At 41.4% G+C, this 24,083-nt stretch overlaps 1 protein-coding gene across 4 annotated transcripts; it reads right to left on the bottom strand.

The window, feature by feature from the left end:
• Positions 1-265: 265 nt before the first annotated feature.
• Positions 266-24,082, bottom strand: ptpra (protein tyrosine phosphatase receptor type A). 4 transcript variants are annotated; one of them, XM_084026617.1, is made up of 22 exons: positions 23,654-24,082; positions 14,348-14,394; positions 14,005-14,086; positions 13,463-13,897; positions 10,307-10,406; positions 10,024-10,097; positions 9,471-9,607; positions 9,018-9,108; positions 8,680-8,756; positions 8,548-8,584; positions 8,360-8,457; positions 7,751-7,885; positions 7,352-7,497; positions 7,115-7,250; positions 6,852-7,001; positions 6,313-6,406; positions 6,097-6,173; positions 5,791-5,925; positions 5,221-5,346; positions 4,747-4,898; positions 4,083-4,218; positions 266-3,924 (listed from the first exon to the last, which is right to left on the bottom strand). In XM_084026617.1, the coding sequence occupies exons 2-22, from the start codon at positions 14,366-14,368 to the stop codon at positions 3,850-3,852; spliced, it is 2,514 nt and encodes an 837-aa protein (XP_083882743.1). In that variant the 5' UTR covers positions 14,369-14,394; positions 23,654-24,082; the 3' UTR covers positions 266-3,849. The 4 variants fall into 4 exon arrangements, with proteins under 4 accessions (XP_083882743.1, XP_083882740.1, XP_083882741.1 ...); XM_084026614.1 differs by having other exon boundaries at positions 7,352-7,533; positions 7,766-7,885; XM_084026615.1 differs by having other exon boundaries at positions 6,313-6,403; positions 7,352-7,533; positions 7,766-7,885.
• Position 24,083: the final 1 nt, after the last annotated feature.

Genomic DNA, 24,083 nt, shown 5'->3' with positions numbered 1-24,083 from the left:
GATTGCCTTCAAGAAAAAATATAAAGCCTTCAAGAGCAACTCTCGGGAGGATTACCTGATCTATAAAGGTACATGAACGATCGGCAATTATTTTGCATCACTGTACCATTAGTCTCCATTGAGAAGTGTAATGAGCATCAGGTTGTCCCGACTTGAAACGAGCAAAAATAACTGAATGAGTGCGTTTGAGTTGTCCGACATGTGACAAGACTGCACCTCCATGTTTTAACATAAGATTTAAAAGGCATAAGAAACAGACATATGATAAAATCTCAAGCACTTTATTAGGTTTGAACAGTATCTTGCTTAAAAAGGCCATTTGGCATTATATAATTATATATAATTTTATTATATATATAATTATATATACATATATTCAAATGTTGAATAACAAAACACTAGAAACAAACATTGGCAAATTAAAAATAGGATTTGCTTAAGACAATTATACCAAATTTAAAATGGCCAAAACAAAACATCTCCAATACATTTCAAAATGGTCCCGATACAGTTCAATATACATCTTTTTTTTAAAAGAAGGGGGGTGGGGGGGAAATATAAGCAAGGCAGCAGACAGGAATGAAATATAAATAACCTTACATTATGTACAAAAGGGAGTGGGCAGTGACCACTGGGGGGGAAATGGTCCAAGTGAAAGAGGAAAAGGAAGCGACAGGTGGACTGCAGCAAGTGGAGTTGGACAGGAGACATGAACGACATATAAAAGGTGGAAAGAAGAAGAGAGAAGTTTTCCTCCAGTCTGATGCTCTAGACATGGAGACACATTTTTAATTCTCCTGGGCATCCAATAAATGCTTCTCAGGTGAAAAGCACCAGGAATAAATGGATGTGAAAAAGGTGCAACCGTTTGGTTTCCCTTGGTGATGATGCATAAAAGATGCCTTTGCATTAGTTGCAGGGGGAAATTTATTACTTTTTGTTGAACATTTGGGTACCCACAACTGATTACTTGTCGTGGATAACACATTTCAGTGATATGGAATGAAATTCAATCGTTAAATCAAGATGGAAATTATTTAAAACGTGACCTCAATGTGTTTGTTCTGCACAATCAAGGAATCTATTTGCAACTAGAAGGAATGTGAAAGGGAGGATTGACTGACCCACTCTTGGTTTTGGCCCTATTGATTTGTCATACAAAGAGGTTTGTCATCAGTCGGCCGGTGGTAATTCAGGAAATACATGTTATTTGGGGAAATGTACGGCACAGCATGATGACAATTGTTGCACCACATATTGTATGTAGAGTTTTCTTTTAAACCTACCAGTGAGGCACTTTGAACAACAAAAATCAGAATAATAACAAAATAGTGTGTCCCATAGGTTGGCACACTGTCACGTTTTGCTGTCAAATTGCAGTGAGGCAAAGTCACATGATCCACACGTACACAATAAATCCATGTAATTTAAGCAAAGACAGAATAGCCAAACAAGAAGCATCCCCTTCTCTTTTGATTAAAGGCCAAATAAGTGACAAAGTTAATACATGAAGAACATAATGGCACCTAACTAATAGTGCGGGCACTTGTGATGCTTTGGAACAAAAGAAAACCTGAAATGATGATGATGATGCAAAAAACATTTCAGTGATTGGTCAATTAAAAATAACTGCTACTTTAAGTCCCCACAGAAGGCTTAACCTGGGGTTTGGAGACCTGAAAGAGCATCGGTTCAAATCCAGTTCCTAGATTTAAATATATCAAGGCTTTGTCATTCTGACCTCATCTCTCATTTGGTTCTGTGAATTTCAGGGATTTGCTTTTGGTGCAAATAGTGCATGAGTGTTCGAACAATACAAATTGATGCAATCACCCTTCCTTAAAGTTCAGCACGTACTTTAAATGACATTGTCAATGTCCACTATTAATAAATTAGGATTGATTGTGCTCCTTGCATTAAGAACAGTAATTAAATACGGGACTTTTAGTGTAATTTAAACTGTTAGTGCGGGATTATGTACACAAATGTAGCTGTCCTCAGTTGAAATCTACATTAAAAAAGATTGAATAGATTGAAAACTCTTAAAAGAAATATATATATATTTTAATATCATGGCATTAAAATCTGTTAAAATCCAGGCAGGTTGAATACTCTTCTCATGGGAGTTAAAAATATTTGAATGCGAGTCAGCTTTGGAGATGAACTCGAGCTGAATTTCATTTTCTAAATTTTAACAATCTTGGCATCAGTCATTTCCTGAGGTGACCGAGTTGACATTATGACTGACATCACATAGCGTGCATAGCCTCCATTGTGTCCTCATATGAAAAAAGTAGCAAAAAACAAACATTCAAGTCTTAGTGTCCGCCGTTAAAAAAATCTGAGCAAACATCCCATGGCACACTTCCACTAAGTAACAATGGATCCACTTTTGAGGAACATGTCAGCAACAGCATTCCAATTAAGAGACATTCTTCGGCATCAGTGTTCATGGCGAGGGAAATGGGAATCATTCTTTAAAAAGTGTGACAATACAGCGGTACTGATATAAAAGAAATAAGAAATTAAAGTTAAATCAGGCAGACTCAAAGGAAACCACTACCGAAAAGAAATGCTCAATACAATCTACAAGAAATACTGATGTGTGTCTGTAAACAAGAAAAGAAATATGCTGGCTATATAATATGGAGTTACTTGCGATTGTGTCATTTGTGATTTGGTTCGTCGTCATGATCATTGCTGCCCAACAGACCTTAAAAAAAAAAAATCATTTTAGACATTTAACATAAAAGGTTAAGCATTTCTCCTTGTATGTATTTACTGTAGACTTTGCTAAAAAGATGTGTTTTTCTTTCCTAATTTCCTGTTATAGTCCAGCAGTGTGTTGGTCTCAGATCCTTGAAAAGTAAAGTAGCTTTCTTGTTGCCTTAGTGTCTTAACATAGTGTCAGACTCCAGAGCTGCGTAACCAAGTGAGTGAAGGGCATCGGCATCCAACAGACAGAAGACAATGATGTGAAAACATGCGTCTTCTCTGCCAGCTTATGCTTTAAAGCAAACCCATATACATGTACACACAGACACACATGCACGCTCCAAAAATTGAATGACTCCTGGTATTTAGTGTGTGTGTTTGCATGTGTGTTTGTGTGTGTGTTTGTGTGTGTGTGTGTGTGAACCTGAGTCTTGAGCTACATCACAGAGATTCTGATCTCCAATTGTGAAATATCAACAGGAGAGACTGTAAGTGGCTCAACAGATCTACGTGTAGACAAATGGCTCTACTGTGTGTGTGTGTGTGTGTGTGTGTGTGTGTGTGCGCGCTGTACGAATGTCTAAGAGGTCCAGATTGTCCAGATTATGTCTGCAAATGTTCAGGGTTCTGCTACAACACATGTTGCTACAGCATGGCTATGGCCAAAAAAGTATTACGTCTCTGTCCCATAAAGTAAAATACATCACAGGCGCCTGAAAATGCAGCTCAAACTCAAAACTGTGTCTGAAACCAAAGTATATATATATATAATATATAAGTATATATACACATGTGGGGTAGGGGGTGGGAGGGGCAAATAGGGTCGGGTGAAGGGCTGTATTAACAAGACCAATATTACAAAATATTCAAGAAGGCATCTCAGCTATTTTTTTTCTCAGTCCAACTGCGCTGCCCTGTCCTCCGGGCAGAGGCCTCTGTTCCCTTTTCCTGCGGGCAGTTCATCCCATCCACAGATCAAGTTGTGATGAGTCTGTTTTTTCTTTTTTTAAATCCATCAGATGGGAATATGCAGCTTTCTGCATGGTAATGTATGTGTGTGTGTGTGTGTGTTCTGGTGCGTGCATTATGCTTGTAGGAAGTGTATGTGGACATCCATCCATCCATGGCAGGTCCCTACTTGAAATTAGCGTAGTCAGAAAAGGCATCGATATACTCCTGGACCACTTTGTAGCAGAACTCGTACTGTTCCTACGGAAGGGGGAGGAGACAGGAGAAGGTATGTCAGCTGGAACAACTAAATCTGTTACATTTCAAAGTGTTCTTTTCAAAGATTAGCTAGTTGCTTATTGGGCCCTATGACAATGGAATAATCTCAAGTAATTTCATATTGAAGTTCAAACCCTCACCAGTGTCTGCACCATGTGTGGTCTCTGCAGTCTGAGGCTCTTGACTGTCTGGAAGACATCCAGGATGCCCTCTGCCTTCACCCTCTCCAGGACTGTACTCAACGCACAGAAAGTCCCCGTCCGGCCAGCACCAGCACTGAGAACACAACCAGGCCAAAATGGAAATCTCAATATACACACTGCAGTAGGCATATGTAGAAATAACATACACAAGAGGCTTTGTTGGGAGCGCACTTGTTAAAAGAAGGAGCACAGCAATATTTCAGGAGCAGTTAAAATGCCATAAGAAGCGGAACAGTTCTCCTGAGTTGTTTTTTCCAAGCTATGTCTGCGCTATAGTAAAACATGCTAATTTATTGTCTTTCAATGGAATTATATGGTGAGGAAATCATATAAACTCAAATTCCTCAGATTATTTTGCACTAGATGTCTGAACTAAACGACAGAATACTTTTCACTTATAAATCTTTCATTCACACAAGGGTACAAAACAATGTGGTTATTTCATATTGATTATGTATTGAATAACGAGAAAACACGCCATTATTGCTTTTGAGATATGAAATGACCTATATCATGGTATAAATAGTTTGTCATGTCACCCAACCCCACATGCAGGTTAAAACAACAACATACTGGGTGAAGAAGATGGTGTGTGTTTTACCTGCAGTGTACAGTAATTGGGTGGTTGCCAGACTGCTGCTGCTGTTTCTGCACTGCAGCGATGATGTTGATCATGCCTTTACCATCAGTGGGGATGCCCACCTCCGGCCAGCCATGGAAATGGAACTGACGCACTGCTCGAGCCTTGTTCTCCTGGAAAGACGGGTGACAGAGATTAACATTTGTTTTAGAGAAAGTATTGCAAAGATTACTGTTTATAATCATCATAAACTAAATTGAGCTTCAAAAGGCACAGTTGTTATTGATAATAAAAATAAAATAGACCCTGCAGTGTGATTACATTTACATTTAGTTCATTTAGCAGATGCTTTTGTCCAAAGCGACTTACAATAAGTACATTTGTCAAAAGAAGGAAACAAAGAAACCACAACGTATCATTGCCGATAAAGTAAGAGCTAAAAATAGAACAAGTGTTAGGTCCTCATCTATTTGTTTTCTTTGAGTCCTTCCTTACCCTGTTGTTGGTGACCAGGAGGTCACGCACTGTGTAGCTTTCGCTCTCCTCCTCCCTTTTAATCTCGATGGAGATGTCCCCATAGACCACCGCTCCATCACTGGGCCAATACTGACCACACTTTTCCTGCAGGACCCGTAATGGAGATGGTCAAATTACCACGCTTGACGAAATGCTAAGACTCTGCCCATTTCAAGGAAATCTAAAATATGAAATCATCATCTAAGTCTCTGGAACGTGACTATTAAAGATTAAATTGCATTCATCATTAAATACATGGGCAAATAAGGAACGTGACACTAAATCGACCATGTTTACTGGATTCTAAACTTCCAGGTCTTTTCTTTCTTTGTTGCAACATCTGGACACTTATATTTTATCATTGTAGATCTGACAATGAAGAAATGCTAGAAAACCACTTAAGATCAAGACATTTTGCACTTATTATTACCATGTAATACAAGACGGGTGGCGTCAAGCTTGAATTGAGCAAATTATCAATATTCTATTTTAGCCAGTTATTGACCTGATACCTAATACCACTGTTTGTATGAGCACACATCCACACACCTGCCCTCTCTCCTCCAGCTCAGTGAGCATGACTATCGAACAGCTTCTCCACTCCCAGATCATCCTCCAGAAGTCCTCTATGGTGTGCTGCAGGGGGCCTTGGCTCGCCATGTAGGAGTCCTTCTGACGGTAGCCCTGTGACCAGATGCAGGGAATGACAGGAAGTGATGTCCATGGGGGAAAAGGGAGAGATGAATGGAGGATACCAAAATAAACAGCAGGGTGGAGAAAGGCAGACTTAAACATCCGATCGATTGCTTGCATTAATGAAATGATTTGCTCTTATCCAGGTGCTTCTACACTCACGTCGATGAAAGAGGCGTTGACGTAGTCGGTGTTCTCCTCCCCTCGTTTGACTGGAATGATCACTCTGTTGAACTCATCTGTTCGAAGGAGAAACATTAACTGTGATTGATGAAGTGTTGACACAGGGCCTACACATGTGCAGTTTCATTATGTGCATCATGGCATGCATCGCTGTGTGTATCCCACAGCTCACACCTAAACAACGGCATCACTCACATGGAATGATCTGTAGGACTCTGTTCTTCTTCATGTTGGCGGGCAGGTTGCCTGTTCTCATCTTGTCATTCTGAATCTTGATGGATGTCAGCTTCTAGAAAGGACGAGATCCAAAATTAAGACTTTAAATATGTCAAATGACTGAAAAGTCATTTTAAATAAGTCGCGGGCATTGACAACATGTGTCGGATTTGTCGAGTACATTAAATGCGGCACGCTTCAGAATTTCTAAACAGACACATTCTTACATGCTTCTTCCTTGGTTCACTATTCATTAAGATCATTCTAAACAGATTTCTGTCATTCAAACAACTCAGAATTGTAGCTGAAATGTCAGTCACAGCCCATTTATTAAAAAATTGTTGGGTTCATATCGGGTTTGGGCTCATAAGTACAGTTAATGGGCCGAGCCGGGCCAGACAGAAAGATTTTTTGGGCCCGATTTAAGCTCTATTGTCTTCATATAACTTGAATGAAACCGTTTGGATGCAGAGGTACAATAAATGTCTCTTTGGAAGAATAAAACACAAAAAACAAACCTTGAATTCAGCCTCCAAACCACTGCAGCCAACTCCAGGCGAGGGGGCGTAGAGTTTGGCCAGGTGGGACTCCAGAGACGTCACCTCCAGTTCTGTGTCTCCATAAAGGTAGTGCTCTAACAACGCCTGGAAGATGAACACGTACTGCATCTGTGGAGATAAGAGAAGGAAGTGAAAAGAAAGTGGAAGTTAACATAACCATTGCACTCAAAACACCTTATCAAGGGAGAGACTGAACTCAAGTGGGTCAACACAGGACTTACATCAGTCTGAACCATCTGACAACGTTGGGCTCTGATCCTGGTGACGAAGCCAAACACGTCCACCTTTCTCTCAGTGTTCATCATGTCCAACATGGCATCAATCACAATGAAGGTACCTGTCCTCCCCACGCCCGCGCTGGAAGACAGAAATATGTCAGTTTGTATAGCTCAATATCAGAAACCACACATTTGCCTCAGAGGGCTTTACAAATCTGTACAAAGCTTTGATCCACTTACCTACAGTGGACCACAATGGCCCCGGCATACTGGGGGTTATAATTCTTGACTTTCTTGAGGAACTTGAGCATGCCAATAGGCGTGAAGGGCACCCCGAAGTCTGGCCAGCTGGTGAAGTGGAACTGGGTGACGAGCCTCTGAGGCTTCTTGCCAGACACATCTCCCACCTGGGACACAAATGACTTTATAGACCAAGCCCCGACACAATGACAATCAGGTTTCATGTCAATAAACGCAAATGACAGCACATCCATCCAATGTTCAAAATCTATTTTTAGTCTGCAGAGTGAGCCCTGATATTTTTCAAAATAAACTTTGTTGATACACACTACACCAATGTTTCTTGTGTCTGTGTGGAGGGTAAACACTGAATAAAAGATTACATGCCGGTACCCACACTAACAAGACATTTACCTGCTGGATGCAGAACTTGCGGATGGTGTAGTCCACTAGAACCATTGTGTCTTCTACAGACACGCGGATGTTCCCGTATGTCCAACAGCCCTGGTCCGGCCAGTACTGGGCACACTTACACTGAAACACAGAGAGTGATTTAACACCGAGTACACTCGGAATAACAGCCTCAATTTATTTCAGTTATGGATATACGAGGGGGAGAATGAAAATTAGGTTCTCCAAAATGAACAATAATCTAAGTATGTTGCCTCTATGACAGAATGAGCGTGAAACTTAAGAGAGATTAAGTTAAGGTATGATTTGAAGACTAGTCATGCTTGCCCTCACACTAGGATTCACACAGGGTTTCAAAAGTGCAGTGTTTAACTAACTTTACAGATAAAAATTAACTTTGTAAATACAGGCAAGTTAAACATAAACCCAAAGCACTAAGAGGTTGGAGGTGATTTTGTTCCCTTGTGCTTTTAAACAAGGTATCCTCCCTTTTATAACTCAACTGTAGATGCTATAAAAAAAGAAATGCACGTGTCCTTTGACACGGTTGTATGATGTTATGAAACACATGCAACATCAACCCTCCAGCACTTCTACCTCTTTTCTCTCCTTCAGATTGGTCACCATGACAATGGTGGCTGTGTTCTGCTCCCAGATCATCCGCCAGAAGTCATTTACCGTTTCCTCTTTGGGCCCTGAGAGACCAGAGACAGATACAGAAACTCAGAGGACAAGTAATAGGCTAATAGCTAATGAATTACAGCACCGTATTTTAGTTTTCTTACCCTGAGCTGCAATAAACTTGTTCTTTTCTTGATAACCCTGCAAAAGAAAGATGTCAAGAAGAGATGTAACAATACAAACGAAATGTATTCAGAAATGTCTCATTTATGGTAAAATGCTGCATTTATACAAACATTTATAAAGGAAGCATTGATGAAGTCAGAATCTGGGACTCCCTCCAGGGATGAGAGATGCACCCTGGAGTGATCATCTGAGGATGCAGGAGACACACAGAAAGAAGAGGGAATTTTAATGACCCATTGTACACTACAATTTTTCCACCCAGACCACTAAACTGTAATCTAGTAATGACTTTGTGAACTATCGTTGATTCACAGATGTCTGATATTCACCATGACAGTACTGAAAACTTATCCTAAAAGCTTGACACAGCAGATAAGAACCCAGTTAAACTGAGTGATGCTATATTAATCAGTCAGTGTCACTGTGTTGTGGTTCAGTCATCGCTTACATGGCAGGATGTTGACGTATCTGTTCTTTTCTTTATTTTCTTCCTTTGAAGCAGCGTCGCATGACGCCTGGATGGGGCAGACTGGCAGTGCCTAAACACACAGAAAGATAAACCACAATGAGATAACAGGGAGGAAGAGCAGACAGATGTGTATAAGTTTCAAGTCATCTCTGCGTGTGATCCGGCACATTGTTTCCTGTTGGCTGCTGTGTGTCTAATACAGATCACCACACTGTTTATCTGACAGATTATTATTGTCTTTCTTAACACAATTTTGCAGATACATTTTTAAATCATCAATACTTTAATTTTTTATCCAAATAGGCCCATCTTCTTCTTTCCCACGTAAAAGTGTCCCTGGTTGGGACTTGCTTAATTAGTCTACAGGGTAATGGGTGATCGGCCTATCTACCTATCTATCAGAGGGCGTGTGTGTGTTTGAGCATGCCATACATTAAACTCCTCCCTGAAGAGCTTGTTGTCATCAGCCATGCGACGGTTCATTTCTTCCTCAAGTTTGTCTACAGGAAGGGGCGGGTACTTCCTGTTTGTGCTGGGCGACCGGGCCAATAGCGGGACGCTCTGGAGTTCTGTGCCGACAAGCAGGAAGGGAGGAGGCAGGAGGTGCAGAGAGGAGGGAAGGAATGGGAGGGGTGAGACAGGTGGAGATAAAGTCATAGGAGAACTTCATCATTTGATGTCTTCTCTCAAGATGCCCAGCAGGGGGCGATGTAATTCAACACTGTGACATATGAGGGAGCTAACTGCAGCCCTGTTGGTTAGGTAATCACAGTGAACAAAAGCCTTCTGCCAACAGTCAACCTGTGAAATGTTATCGGTTAGGGAAGCAAGATCAATCAAGTCTTATCAGAGACAACTCAGAGTGACAAGTTTGGTCAAGCTAGCTGTACAAAACAAATAAATCAGTGCTTGTGCAGTCACATCTGCTGACACATACAAAGCACAGGCAGACGCACACATGCTAATACAAGTGTGGAGGTTTTACCTGTGTCATCTGATCTACCATTGGTCAGCCTGAAGGAGTTTGAATGGCTTCCTGCCTGCTTGTACTTCTTAAACCTGTCAATCAACACAGATCAAAGTGCATATTAATACACGGCGGTACACACACACACACACACAAACACGCTGACAAACAAACATGCATTGCTTTAGTCTCGCAGCTGAACGCCGAATCGGTCATTGCCATGGTAACAGGAGCACATTAGGCCTTCACCACAGGTCTCTAGCTAGCGTGCCGTGTGTAACATCGACTGCACTTCACCAACCTGAGCATGTAGAGGATGATGATGATGAAGATGATGACCAGCAGGGAGGATAAGGCCACCATGACCGCTATGATGGGCATATCATCAGACTGGTTGTCGTCTAAACTCACAGATAGAAAGAAAGGGGAGAATTCATGTTTTTTCAATGTATTTGATAAAAAAAAATGTATCTCTACTTGAGGTGAAACAGTGTTTTGGTTTGACACACAAATTCCATTGCTATTACCAATAAAAGAATAAATTATCATATTACAGCAGTCCATATTTGCCTGGGGTGTTACATGCTAAATGCGGATGCTTCATTAGCATACTAATGTGACACATGTTGTCAAGGAATGATACAATACACACAATACAAAGTAGAGTGATTTTGTCAAAAAGTTTGTTATTTGTTATACACGTTTTACTTAATTCGTGCAAAGTAATTAAAGGCTGCCACGCAGACGACAAAGAGTCCAACATACAACCACCAACGAAACCACTCTGAACAAGATATAACTTGTTACATTAGGACGCAAGAATAGCAGTTTCTCTGACTTCTGTCGTTACGCAACACAAAGCTAACTAGCAGCTGGCTTCAATAACAGTGGTATCTGCTAATTAATAAGATGTAGATTGACTGAAAGTAACCAATGAATCAATTTATAATTTCAGCTAAAATGTAATAGATGTTCAGTGTCTGTCTAAAGTCCCAAAAATGCAGTTTTCATTTTCATTTCAATCAGACAAGACACATTTTCAGCTTCTTAGCATGTAACAATGTGGGTAAATAATAATTAAAAAAAGTTGTGAAGTGACCTTTGCCTCTTTCAACACCAGCCTGCATCTTTCCTTTCCATAATGGTTGTCTGTGTTAATATTTCATTCTTCCGTAGGAAAAAGAAAAAAGAAAAAAAAACACAAACGGAGATGCGGACAGTGTGCAACAGGCTGTCCTGAGCTGATAAATCACAGTTTAACTGAAACTGTTATACCCAAGGTTAACAGCAGATGCAGGGTGATGGTGTAAATACTGAAACATTTAGAACATCTGCTGTGAATTCTACTTGAGTCATTTAGAGTCTAAATATTACACTTATACATTAAACTTAAGCATTCCCCATAGACATAGGTACATGAAATTTGACTTCTGCATTCAACCCACCCTGAGCCTAAGCATTAAGGAGGCTGCTGTAAAGCCCCCGGAGCAACTTCAGTGTCATTCCAGGACACTTCAACATACAGACAGTGGGACCCAGGGATCGATCTACCAACCTTGTGGTCAAAGGCTGACCTGCTCTACCCACTGAGCTACAGCTGTCATAAAGCAGAAAGTCTATGATGCCCCACTGGTAAAAAAAACACTGTCTTGACACTACAAATTAGATATTACATGGAGCAGGTCAATCTATTCTTTGTGTCCACAATAGCTGACCAATTTGTATGTTTCCACCACGCACCAGCTGAAGGCAATCCTATAGTCTTCCTGGTGACCTTTCACTGTTGCAGTAAACACAAAAGAAATGACATTTGCCTGAACAACAACAGGAGTTTGGTGGCTGGCTGCCATTTGTTGCGTTTATGACTGGCCTGTAAGACACACAAGGCCACAACAAAAGAAGAGATTTTTCTAGAAAACTGCACCGTGGTGGTAACAATGCAACGGCAAAATCAGCTGTTCCATGGGCCGACTCAAAATTCAAGAAAGCTCTCAACATTTGCGGACAAAATATGCCGCAAAGAAAGCATCGTTTGACTTCATGCACCATGTGCACTTTCTGGTGGAAGTAGTTTGGAACGCCGTCCAGCTATGTTGCATTTTCAGGCACAATTCCCAGGACTTTTCAGTGTTCGCTCGGGAACAATGTGTACATTGAAAAGAGCAGGAGCACAACAGGCTGCGGGTATCATGTGAAACTGACACAGCCTTGACGAATCTAATGCCATCTAGAACTGCTCACAGCTCTCCACACAAGGTCCACAGACGGGAGAGGGAGACAATACTGCAATTACCGAACACCTCCAAACTCAATGTAATCGTGTTATATAATGGACATACCGCAAAGGCAATGTGGGCACATCTGTTTTATTTGTGTTGACCTGGAGTGACTAACATTCATCTGACCTTCTGCAGATTCCCCATAACAACTCAAATACTCCAAGAAGCAGGCTGATTCCCAACATATCTGCTGTTATTTGATGTCAAGCATGAATTTCTCTATTATCATGTAATATGAATAATTTATGTAAAAGAAAAATGTGTGTCATGTTTCACCTACAAGGATATTACTGGGATCGTCAGAATACTGAAACAAAGCTACTAAAACACTTGAAATTTCAAGTATTTTCTTCAGCTTTAAAGTATTGAAGTCGATTTTGAACACCTCAACTAAAAAGCAGCATTGCATAAAGTGAAGCAGGGGTCGTTTTCAAATTAAATTAATAGCTTTTGGTTGCGTCTGTGTTCTCTAGGTTGGGTCTACGCTCATTCTTGTGGATGACTGGTCAAATGCGGGTATGTCACGTCAGGATATTTCCAGTGCTGCTACAATGGAGTCTAAAAGCAGAAAAGTGTCCGACTATCTAAAATATTAAAAAGGTTGACTATTGACCAGAAAGCTCACTTGCTCGCTCTTTCTAGCTGTTGCTACTGCTTGAAAAGGATGCATGAATAACACATGGCTAGATAGACACAAATCCCAACCCGACACTCTTACATTGTGCTACAGTACAACATCATTGCGTGGGGTTTATCTATTCTAATGAAGCTTTGTTTTCTTGTTCTATCCCACTTGCTAAACCTTTTGTGTACTTCTACTTTAGTTAGGCTTTGTTCACCCCTGGAATTAAAATGTGTCTTGGATGATCTGATGAAAAGTGGCGTCTCAAAAATACATGCTTGAATTCACCCAAAATGTGTTGAGAATTCAAACCAAATATAGGAGGGACACAAAAGCGCACATTAAGCTCAAATAAAATGGAAGCAACAGAAAAATCCCTTCATGACATAATCTGCAGAAATAAGGGTCCAACTCACTGAACAGTCTGAACAGTGCCATCGCGACGTGAGAATCAAATGTGAGGATGGTAACTTCTTACAAAAAAGTGTGTGTTTTTCCACTCAAAATAAAATGAGTCACAGCTTCTCTGCATGGTGGTGTATGCACCAACACTCACCCTGTGGGCTGGTGTCTGAGGTGAGCCCCATCCCAGGTTCTGTGGTGGTCTCCGTATCCACAGTGATGAGTTCCCCGCCATCATAATCTGTAGTTGGAGTGTCAGGAGGGAAGGCTGTGGTCTCACTGTCCTTCCCCGCTGGGTCGGGAAAAAGCGGGGGCTCGGTGCTTGGTGGTGCCTGAGGAGCATCCGTTGGTGCTGAAGGTGAGGGAGCCGGGACTGGTAACAACCGCTCAGTGGCATTAGGACCTGCCAGTTGTAGATCCTCCTCACCAGCTGGGCTTGTTGTTGTTGTTATTGTTGTTGTTGTCACTGGGATGACTGGGGGGGCGAGTGTTGTGGGTGGGTTGGTGGGGGCTTGCGTGAGTGCATCTGTAAAGTTGAGGGAGGGTGCAGCCGGTGGGTCTGTGGGCTTGGCAGTGATATTTGGAGGACCTGGAGAGAAGAACGCAGCTGAATACAATGCCAATTTTCACTCTGAGCCTTTTAACATAAGAAGGTCAGTAAGCAGAGAATTAGACATGAGTGGACATGGTTCATACTTGTGATGGGGACATGATCCTGGGCTGAGGCCCCGAGGGCTAGACCGAGCAGCAGGAGCAGGGGACACACACCCATTCTGCCCTACATGGAGGATTCACAACAAAAGGGACACGAGGGTATTAGTGGCAAAACAGCCTCAAATCTCATTGAATAATAAGTTACAAAATCCATTAAAAAAAAAAAGGATTTGTGATTTGTGTTGTATAATCCACTATTTTGTTTTTGTAATCTTCTATCCTAATCCCACATGTACATTTTTGGAAGGAAATACATCTTACATTTGAAATAAAAAATGTAATACTTGCATAATGTTAGCCTGTGTGTGTGACGCATGTCGCTTACCTCAAGAAGCGAAGTTGGCATCAATCACTCATTCGCACAGCGTGGTCCTAAAATGTAGCAGAAGACATCATTATTTTCTTCTGCTTAAACAACTTAGAAAATATACTATTTCATTTATTCATTTCAACATGTTTTGCAAGATCAGTAACTGGATGAATAATGTAGGATGGCGTTATTCTGAGACACATACAGAAATATGTGGTCTATCCAGAGATACAGGTGTGAAGATAGCACGCCCAGTATTTCACCTAAAAGTTGTATTAGGGCTTGGCAATAATTATACATTATCTGGCGACTTCCAGTGGAATCATCGTATCATACTTTCATTTTACAATACCTGGTTGCTAATGATGAAATTATAGTTCAATTAAAGTAAATTAGTAGTCAAATGATAGACATTTGAACAGGTTATTGTTACTGAATTCAACCACGTCGCCCTGCTCTTCTGCTTTTGCAACAGGGTTTCGTCTTAAGAATGTCTTGTGAGTGTTGAATGTGATACATTCATCACCAGGAGCATGACCAAAACAGAATTAGTGTCACACTTAAATTTCTGCAGTCGCAGCAAATCCGTATTTAGAGAACTCTTCACCCGCTGATGTGGGGATGAGCCAGTATGAAGCCACAAAATAAGACAGCATTGAAAGAATGACGGCAGCTGGATGGTCGACCTGGCTGACTGTCCGTCTTCTGTATAATCTTACAGGCCAACAAGGCTGTTGTCTCACTGACTGAATTGTGATAATCCCATGACCTAATCCCATAGTCCTGACCCTTGAATAATCCAGCCTGTCTGCCACTGCTTATCGAGACACTTCAGCGCTGCAGCGAGTCAAACACTGCAGCTCTGCCACACACAGACTGATGCTTTACATCAGGGATTATTGCATCAGTGGGCAGAGGATAAATTGGGCGCTAAAAGGTCTAATAGTGCCAGCAGCCATTCGCCTGGTGTTTTGAACTAAGCTCATTCATTGCAGTACTTACATTCTGGTTTTAGCAGAGCGTTGTTTGGCTCTGAATGCAGCCTGAAATGGGGCATGATGAGTGAGTTATGTTGTCAATGAGGACACTATTAACCTACAAATCCAATTGTTACTTTCCCTCTCTCTCTCTCTCTCTCCGTCACCCACCCATGAATCCATTTAGCCAGCTTCCAGAAAAACAAATCATGCCTTCAGAAAAATGGACAAATGGAAAAATCCAAGAAAGACGTTGTCAGATTTGAGTAGAATTATCAAAAGGCCCTTTTGGTACTTACTACCAGAATTTTGGAAACATTTCTTTGGGACACTTTTAAAAGAGAAGTAAGAGCAGGATAGACATGTAGACATAGGCATGTTTCTAAATTTGACAGGAGGGTCTTTCATCAAAAGTGTCTCTCTTTACCTTACTGGCTGATTGAATTGTATTGTCTCTAAGGCTGCAACTAATGATTATTTTCATTATTGATTAATCTGCTGATTATTTTCTCAATTAACTGACAAGTTGTTAGGTCTCTAAAACCACAGAAATCTTGATAAACGTTATCAGTTTCCCAAAGAGCCCAAGGTGCTGACTTCAAATGTCTTGTTTCGTCTGACCAACAGATACTCAGTTTACCAGAAACCAGCAAATATAGCACGCTTAAATAACCATAATACAACACAATAAAAACATACAATGCACCACATTAATCAATCAATCTCAGATATGACAAGCTGTAAGTAGAGATTTATTTGTCTTAAGAACATGACCTACTGTCTAACAACTAATGAATGAATTTAAATAATTGTTGCAGTTCTAATTAAGTCTATACCACCCGAAAGATAGAAAAACAGCTTTTACATCCTCTAAGTCAAATCGTATTTTAAATTCATACAATATGAGATATTTAAGTCCTGCCAGTGAGTACCGTGTCTTCCTGTAACTAGTTTTCCAGAGTTCGGTTGAGTCATAAGTCAAAGTGGATGTTGCTTCCTTCCTTTCCTGCCAGGTCATATAAACACAAACAAATCCCTTGCTAACCTAAAAACCACATCACAACCCTAAACCCTTACCTCCACTCTCCTCCCCTTGAGCCCTCATTTAAAAGTAGTGACTCAGCTATTATGGACAAACTCAGTGATTGGTACGTTTGTATGAATTAGCATTACAGGGCATCTGGCATGGGTATTAGGCTTAATTCAACGTGACAGGTATTGGTATATATATGTTCACATCAACAAGCTTTTTTTTGGGTAACCTTTTCTTAATGAAACATGACTTATTGTTCCCTGCGTGCCATCCGGGGAGGCTGAATTATGTGTCACTGTATATAAGCCGGTCCTGTTGCTAACCTTCACTTCGCAGATGCTGCAGGAGCCCGGGAGGTTTTTATCTAGAGACTGTAGACCTCGGGGTACAACTCCCTACAGACGCATCTTAATGTGTTTGTCCTCCTGAAAAGCAGCAGCCTTCCAGTGTGTGTGTGTGTGTGTGTGTGTGTGTGTGTGTGAATGCATGCCTTTTTTCTTTTCAGCAAACTTATGTGTTGGTAGAGGACATCATTAATTTAAGAGGTACTGGGCAAGTGCTTCCATTTGTGCCATTTTTAGGTTTTGTGTCGTCAGTTCTCTCTACTAAAAAGATACTCCGGGTGATGGGTTGGTTCACACTCGAATGGCGGGGGACGCAGGAGTCGTCACAAATAAACCAATTCTTTGGTTGTATGTGCGAGTACATTATTAGTAGTAAATCACTCTTGTTAAGTGTCCTGATGAGGCTCTAATAATGTTCGTACAATGGCGCCACGTCCTACTTGAGAGTAAATATCTTTCCAACAGTTTCATCATGCTATTCCCTGCAGAGGAAACATGTACTTGCTCATCTATAAGCAGATGATTGTACTCAAAAGGTAGTCATGCCACTAATGCTCTCCTGACTTTGGGCGTGTTTTGTGCAATCATGTGAATATTTCTCAGACGAGGAAGAGCAATCCACTGGGAAAAGCTACCCCTTTGGCAGAGTGCAGAACTGCCACAGCTTTTTTAAGACTATGGCATACAACAAGCAACACAAATCAATAGTTGACTGGAGGGAATAAGAAACATTACAGAAACAAAAAAGAAAGTGACATTTGCTTCCTTTTTGATGGAAATCAAAAATCACTATGATGCCTTAATTTTTCATCCGTGTATTTTATCCTGACAAAATTATTTATTTAAAACTGATACAAACAACAGCAAACCAAGAAGGCACATATTGGCTAATAGTAGCAAATTCAAATCTATACCATTTTCTTAAAAAATATGCATTTCTGATTGGCTGGTAAAAGAATATACGAGGACAGAAATCATAAATGATATCTAACCTAAAATAGAGGAAGTGGAAAACTGACTTAAAAATAAATACGTGAATAATTCCGATGCAACAAAATATTTTCTTTGTTACGTGGCAACACAATAAACACAGTAGTTGATTGTACCTTGAGTTATTTCAAACGTTTTCATATGAAGTGCCATTTTTTAATGTCTTATTAATCAGTGAGCACAAGTTATGGCACCACATAAAATGTCAATCTCCAACTGATTTGTAATTTTATTCCATAGGCAACATGAGCAACTTAAAAAAATGTACTCCCATAATCACGGCATTGTCATTATATATCAGATCGCTGTCTAACTCTCACAAATCTTATTCATTAGCAGCAAACAAACTCTGTGGAGAGCGAAACAAGTATAAGCCAATCAGAGGGAGAGTAGGGCGGATCTCTGCAGAATGTGGGTGGCAAAACAAATCTAACTACCATAGTAACAAGTGGCTGTGAAGGAGGTAATTTGGCATGCAGGTCAGAGGGCAGTTCAACATTTCCTATATCTCTTTCACACTTAGTGCCAGTGGTTAAACTACCACATGCTGACAGTGGAACGCAGGGTTGCCTTCCCCTGGTCTAGTCGTTAACCAAGAATATGTATCTTTTACTGAACCTCTGTGGCACTTGACTGAATGAATTATAAATGCTAAAATATTGTCAAATTAACACGTGTAGAAAAATATGTGCAATATTTGCTAACATAAGCAGCTATGAGCCACTGGTTATACAAGTAAGACTGTAGCAGCACACCACCAGTGTGTATTAAACCCAAAAAGGGTTTATTTCTGGGTGGCTGACCCCAATTAGTTGGTTAATCGTTTTAGTCCGAGTTGATTAAGCTTTATTTAGATGATAAGTTGTTATTTATGTTTTTTTCATGCTGAATGACTTATTTAAAAAGGAACCTAAGAGCATATGATTCATAAACAAAATATCTTAAGTGGTGTTTTTGTGTGATTCTTTGTGGAGAAATTCAGTTTTACAGATCAGTCGATTAAATAAATGAATCAGTCTGTCAACAAAATCTTATGAGTATATATATATATATATATTCAAACATGTTTACATATACTGGGTTAAAATATACGCACATATTTCATGATAGAAATTAAATCTAATAATGTAGTCTACTCTCTAAATTTAGCGTATCAAATCATGTAAAACCACCATCCAATCTTTTTTATTTTGTGTGCTACCATTGAGCAGCACTCTTAATGTGCACGCGAGTGATGAGCCCCGGCCAACTAATGAAGACAGTTGCTTCTCTGCCTGTGGCCAACTGCAGACCTCATACGAGTGCAATCGCACAGTTGTGAAAGGGCTGGGCTGTTCCCATGCCATTTCATTCATTCAGTGAAAGGAACACTTATAGGTACGCTATAAAAGGAAGTCCAATTACATCCCCATGACAACCAAAGCCACAACATAAGATCAATGTATGGTATTCATTTAATATGGAGAGTTCCCACTCAAGTCTGAGGATTTCACTGCTTTTTTGTATAACCTGTGACCCTAGGTGAAGCACTAAGTATATTTGCACAGACATGAATCAATGGACGGCTCGACATGAATACAGATTTTACAAAAAGCATCTCCCTGGGGAAGTAAACACTTTATCCTAAGAAGAGAATACATAATAGTTACAGCTGTTTCCTCCGTGTATTACGGACACAACTACACTGCAAGAATCTCCTATGTTCAGTATTATTCTGAAAAACATCAACTCGTATTAATAATTCAAAGAGGACTTGGAGGTAAACCAACAGACACATGCCTTGCTGACATGACAGCAGCAGCAGTGGTGGTCAAGGGGACTTCACCATTCATGCAGAAAAATATTTCCCTCTGGCTTGCTACAAGGCATCCTCCTTCTCTAGCCCTGCGGTACTAGATAATGCGTGTCCGTCTGTCTCCATGTCTCATATTAATACTGTTTCTATGTCTTGGAGGGGGGTGGGGGGGCAACAGGAATACTGTGAATGCTTCTCTTCACGGGGAAACTGAAGTAGGCCTAACCGAGGGCCGCTAGGACTCTTGCTCTGAAACAGACCACAGATTATATGTCCCCAGTGCCACATACAACAGCCACAATCCTCTGGACTTCCCTTTCTGAGGGATACTACTCCCTGCTGGTGTGGTTTTTGTTCCTGTTGGCTTCATTCATGGGCTGGTGAGTTGATGAAAAGACGAAGAGAAGCCAGGGATTACTATTTTGGCTAATCATACAGGCAAGAGTGACCGCTGTGTCTGTTATTAAGCCTGTAATGATGATTTGGTTCCATTAGACTGGAAGGATCAAATAAAACTCACTTGTTTCAATGAGTGAAAGTGGTGAGTCAATGAAGCTCTGCTCTGTGTGTGCTTCATTGTGGGGTTTCTCACAGAGCATGCCAGGGGCCTCTCAAGCGTTCCCACATTGGACACAGAGAGGATGTGGAGGCGCAAAGCATGGCCTCCCCACAGAAGCCACTGTGACCTTGAAGCGTGGTGTGGGGCCAGACGGCCGGCTCAAGGGCCACAACGAAACCTCATTTACTATCACTTCTGCCTTTTAAACTGAAATACCAAAACCAATTTCTACATCCAGCATACAGCTAAATGTGGGGAGCCAACCATAATACCTTTTGGTACTAACATGTCTGTACCACCAAGTAACCAAAACTTTCAATTCCTTTCAATTCCTAGTCTAGTCTAGTCATCCAATGTCGGATTTAAATTATTTTTATAGCTGCTGGTGTTAAAACCACATTTGACCACATTTGTTTAGCAAATTGCAAAGGATAAAATGTCCTTCAGTGATAACAGCAACAATACTACACTGTAGAAATACGTTTAGAAGAAAAGGTCTTGTTGCTACTATAGTAGAAGTCCAGCAGTATTATCAGCAAAATGTACCTGAAGTATAAAAAGTAAGTACTAAATACAAAAAATAAATAAATAATGTGCATATATATATATATATATATATATATATATATATATATATATAAATATAAAAACATTTCAAATTATATCCAGCCCGAGATGCAGCAGGAAACCAGACTAGATTAGACTAGGCAGATTAGGTGCTGTCTAATTTGATTTCCCTGCCATACTTTCCTTCTTTGCTTCGGTAATTTAGGTTCTGTAACAATGGCCACCAAAAGCCAAGGTTCTCGTATCTGAAGTGGCCACCCTGCTGCACTAGTTCCCTCCTCTTCCTCTGAAAGATAAGAAGCCGATCCGAGATGAAGACACAATCATCTGAGACTTGACTTCACAGCAGCGTCGTGACAGTGCTTCTCCAAAAAACCTTTTCCTCCACGCCCATATGTAGGTGGCGACTACTCATGCTCGCTAATGTGGTCTTTGGGCATTTTTTTTTCTCCAAGCGAGGCAAGAAAGGTCTTGCTGGCTCGAAGGCCGAAACCATGGCCGAAGCTAAATATTTATAACTACGGCTCTCAACTGGTTTTGAATAAGACCTGAATTTGACCTCGGCCATCAAGGCATTGTCGAAGTTTTTCTCCGGGAACAAAAACTGACGATAAAGCGATTGTGTTTGAACTTGTCATTTTGCTGGTAATCTGCTTTTCATAAACAAAATTAGAAAATATGGCTTTCAAGCCCACAGTAGGGAGTGAATGGTGGACAGATAAACATGACTGTCTCCACTGTAAAGAGTTACTGTATAGCAATCAAAGAATGTATGTACAAGAGGCTCAGCCTGATCTTTTACGTGTAAGAGTGTTAACTGTAACACTGGTTCACCTACCCTTCATTTACAACTCCAATATTTAGTGCCATCATCCCACTTCATGGTGATGGCAGTGCCCCACTAAAATAAACTATAATTAAGGAATAATAAGGAAGAAAGCCATATTTCCACTGACCAGGGTCACAAGTTCACAACAAACTCCTCACACTTCTAAAAATACTCATTGTATACAAAATCCCATCATCATAAACTGTTATGAATATCTGTCACAGCTGTGGTGAAACAGTAACATCAACAATCCCACATCAGGAGGACATAAAACAAAGATTTACTCCATAATTTGAAGGGATTAAGTAATTACTATACTGCACACCCACAGAGCCACTAGACAAAGGAAGACTCTGGATCAAGTCAGTCAGACAATACATTTCATTTGTGGATAGTTCGTCAACTAACCGGCCGCTTCAGTGTTTTGTGAAATAAATGGCATTGAGGCTGAATGACACAACACACGTAGCTGAAATCAGACTCCACGATGCTAAATAATCCTCTAAATGCAGTCGTGTTTATCCCGAGGCCAAATTACAGTACTGTTCCAATACGCAGGCCCACAGGTGGAAACAAAAACATACGTCCCACCCAAAGAGCCAACTCACAATATTGTGTCAACACCCTGAAATTGTGAAATTTCACAACTCCAGGGATATTTCAAAGACCTCACCCATTGAAACGCTCCAATGAGGCTGATTTGAAGCTCTATTTTATTCTTATTTTTAGAAACTAGGCCAATCATAAAAAGTGTGGTGCAAGGATCACTCAGGCTCCTCTGCTAAAACCCTTTCAGGATCCAGAGACAGAAATAACTCTTCACAACTGTCTTAAAATAGGTTGAAGGAGATATGGTCCGATCAAGCAAGATGTTGGCAGCTCTGCATTTTATTTTCCTTACACAGTCCAACTTTCCTGAGATGTGAAGATAACCCGAGTTGGTTTGACAGCATTTTGCGAAACGTGTCCAGGCCTGAAAGACAGAGGTCAAGGTAGGCCCGCTGGTACACAGCGAGAAAGGAGTCGCATAAGAAGTGAATCTTGAGTTTTGCACTTGGATGGCCCTAACACTTCGAACTCCGTGAAGTGGAAAGCATATTGTGTAAAGGCCGACAGACTGAGACATGATGGATATGTGCTGCAGCGAAGTGAGTCGGTCCAGACACGATGAGTCAAGCTCCAGGCAAATGAACTGAAGGCGTTCTCAGATATGTCAAGCCGGGCTCCGCCGTGCCCCCTCAGCCCGGATGATGCTTCTCTCTGCTCCGGCTTTCATGCATTGAAACTCTTTTCCTGAAGTGTCGTTCGTGTACTCCACGTTTGGCTCGAAAGAAGCAGCGACTGCTGTAATCAGTTCTGTTCTTTATCTGTCACCATTTCTAATGACAAACACGCGATCAAAGGAATGAATCCATGTTCCAGTGAGCTGAGAAATCAGAACTTACAGTCCAAGTGAAAGTTAAGTAACAGAAAGAAACACCCACAAGATTTAAATGGTATGTTTAGCTACACCCAACATTCAGAAAGAGCGGAGAAAATTAATCATTGCAAAAAAAAAAAGTTGTAAAAGGGGGAATGCACACCTCAGAGACTCCATGTCAGAGTGCAGAGGAGGAAACACAAAGCAGCTGCTGTGATTTGACAGAGCATACATGTTAATGTTAAGGCGACCTAATTCCTGTTGTGGGTCGCGTGAAGCCCCCCCACCCAAAACCAGGTCGTCCATCGCACCCACCCACCCAGCTCCCCACCCCTGTGGACGTGTAATAACAAAGCGTTGATCAATAAAGTGTACTTTCCAGTGAGGAGACGCTCTTTGTTCCGCTGCCAGAGCCAACAGCATCTGTGTTGGCGCAACACACCGAGTTACAACCTCTGACTTCTAAACTGTTGTCGCGCTCATCCTTACGCCCCATTTTCTTAAGACCCCCCTTTGCCAAAAAAAAGAAAATCTCCCTCCCTGCCTCCGAGCTACTTCTGAAATGTTCCGAGCGTCGCGAGGAGGTCTACAACTATTCAACACGAGCCCCTGCTCCTCGCGCGAGCCCCGGGGTTTGACTCCGCTGTGATACGGTTATTGTGTAATGTGTCCCGGTAAGACTGAATGTGGCGGACAAAGTGCTTGTTTGTGGGTGATACAATGGTTCCGCGAGGGGAAACATGCTGGTACAGCGACATTGTAACAAGTGGGATTCGGGCTTTGCGCAACAAAAACAACATAACTCACCACAACTCCTGTAGCGCCCAGAGGAAACCCGAGGCGGGCGGGAGGGAGGGGGGGAGAGAAAAAATAAAAGCCAAGTAGGAATGTGTCCTCTCTTTCCCTTCCACGTTTTTCAACCCCGGCCCCCTGTCTCCACACCCCAGCAACCGAGAGTGTGAGCGGGGTGGGGGGACCTGGGTGATAGCAGAGGAGGGAGGCACGATCCGGGACACACAGCCAACACTTCGCAGTCAGTTTATCTGCTATGTCCAAGCGAGGACGGCAGCCCCCCGAAAAAAAACCGCTCGATTCGCCCTCACGTATCGTCCCTTCGGAGTTCACTTTCTTGACCCTCCTGGATGTTAAATCCCACGGTTTATCCGCTGTATCCGGGCGCGTCGGCCGACTATTCTAGTCCGCCATGTTGTGTGTCTGTCTGCATAGGAAGAATGGG

The sequence above is a fragment of the Eutrigla gurnardus genome (genome assembly GCF_963514095.1).
Source record: "Eutrigla gurnardus genome assembly, chromosome: 2".
NCBI classification, from domain to species: domain Eukaryota; kingdom Metazoa; phylum Chordata; class Actinopteri; order Perciformes; family Triglidae; genus Eutrigla; species Eutrigla gurnardus.
Note: the sequence above shows the minus strand (reverse complement) of the source record. Positions and strands in the feature narration are given on the sequence as shown.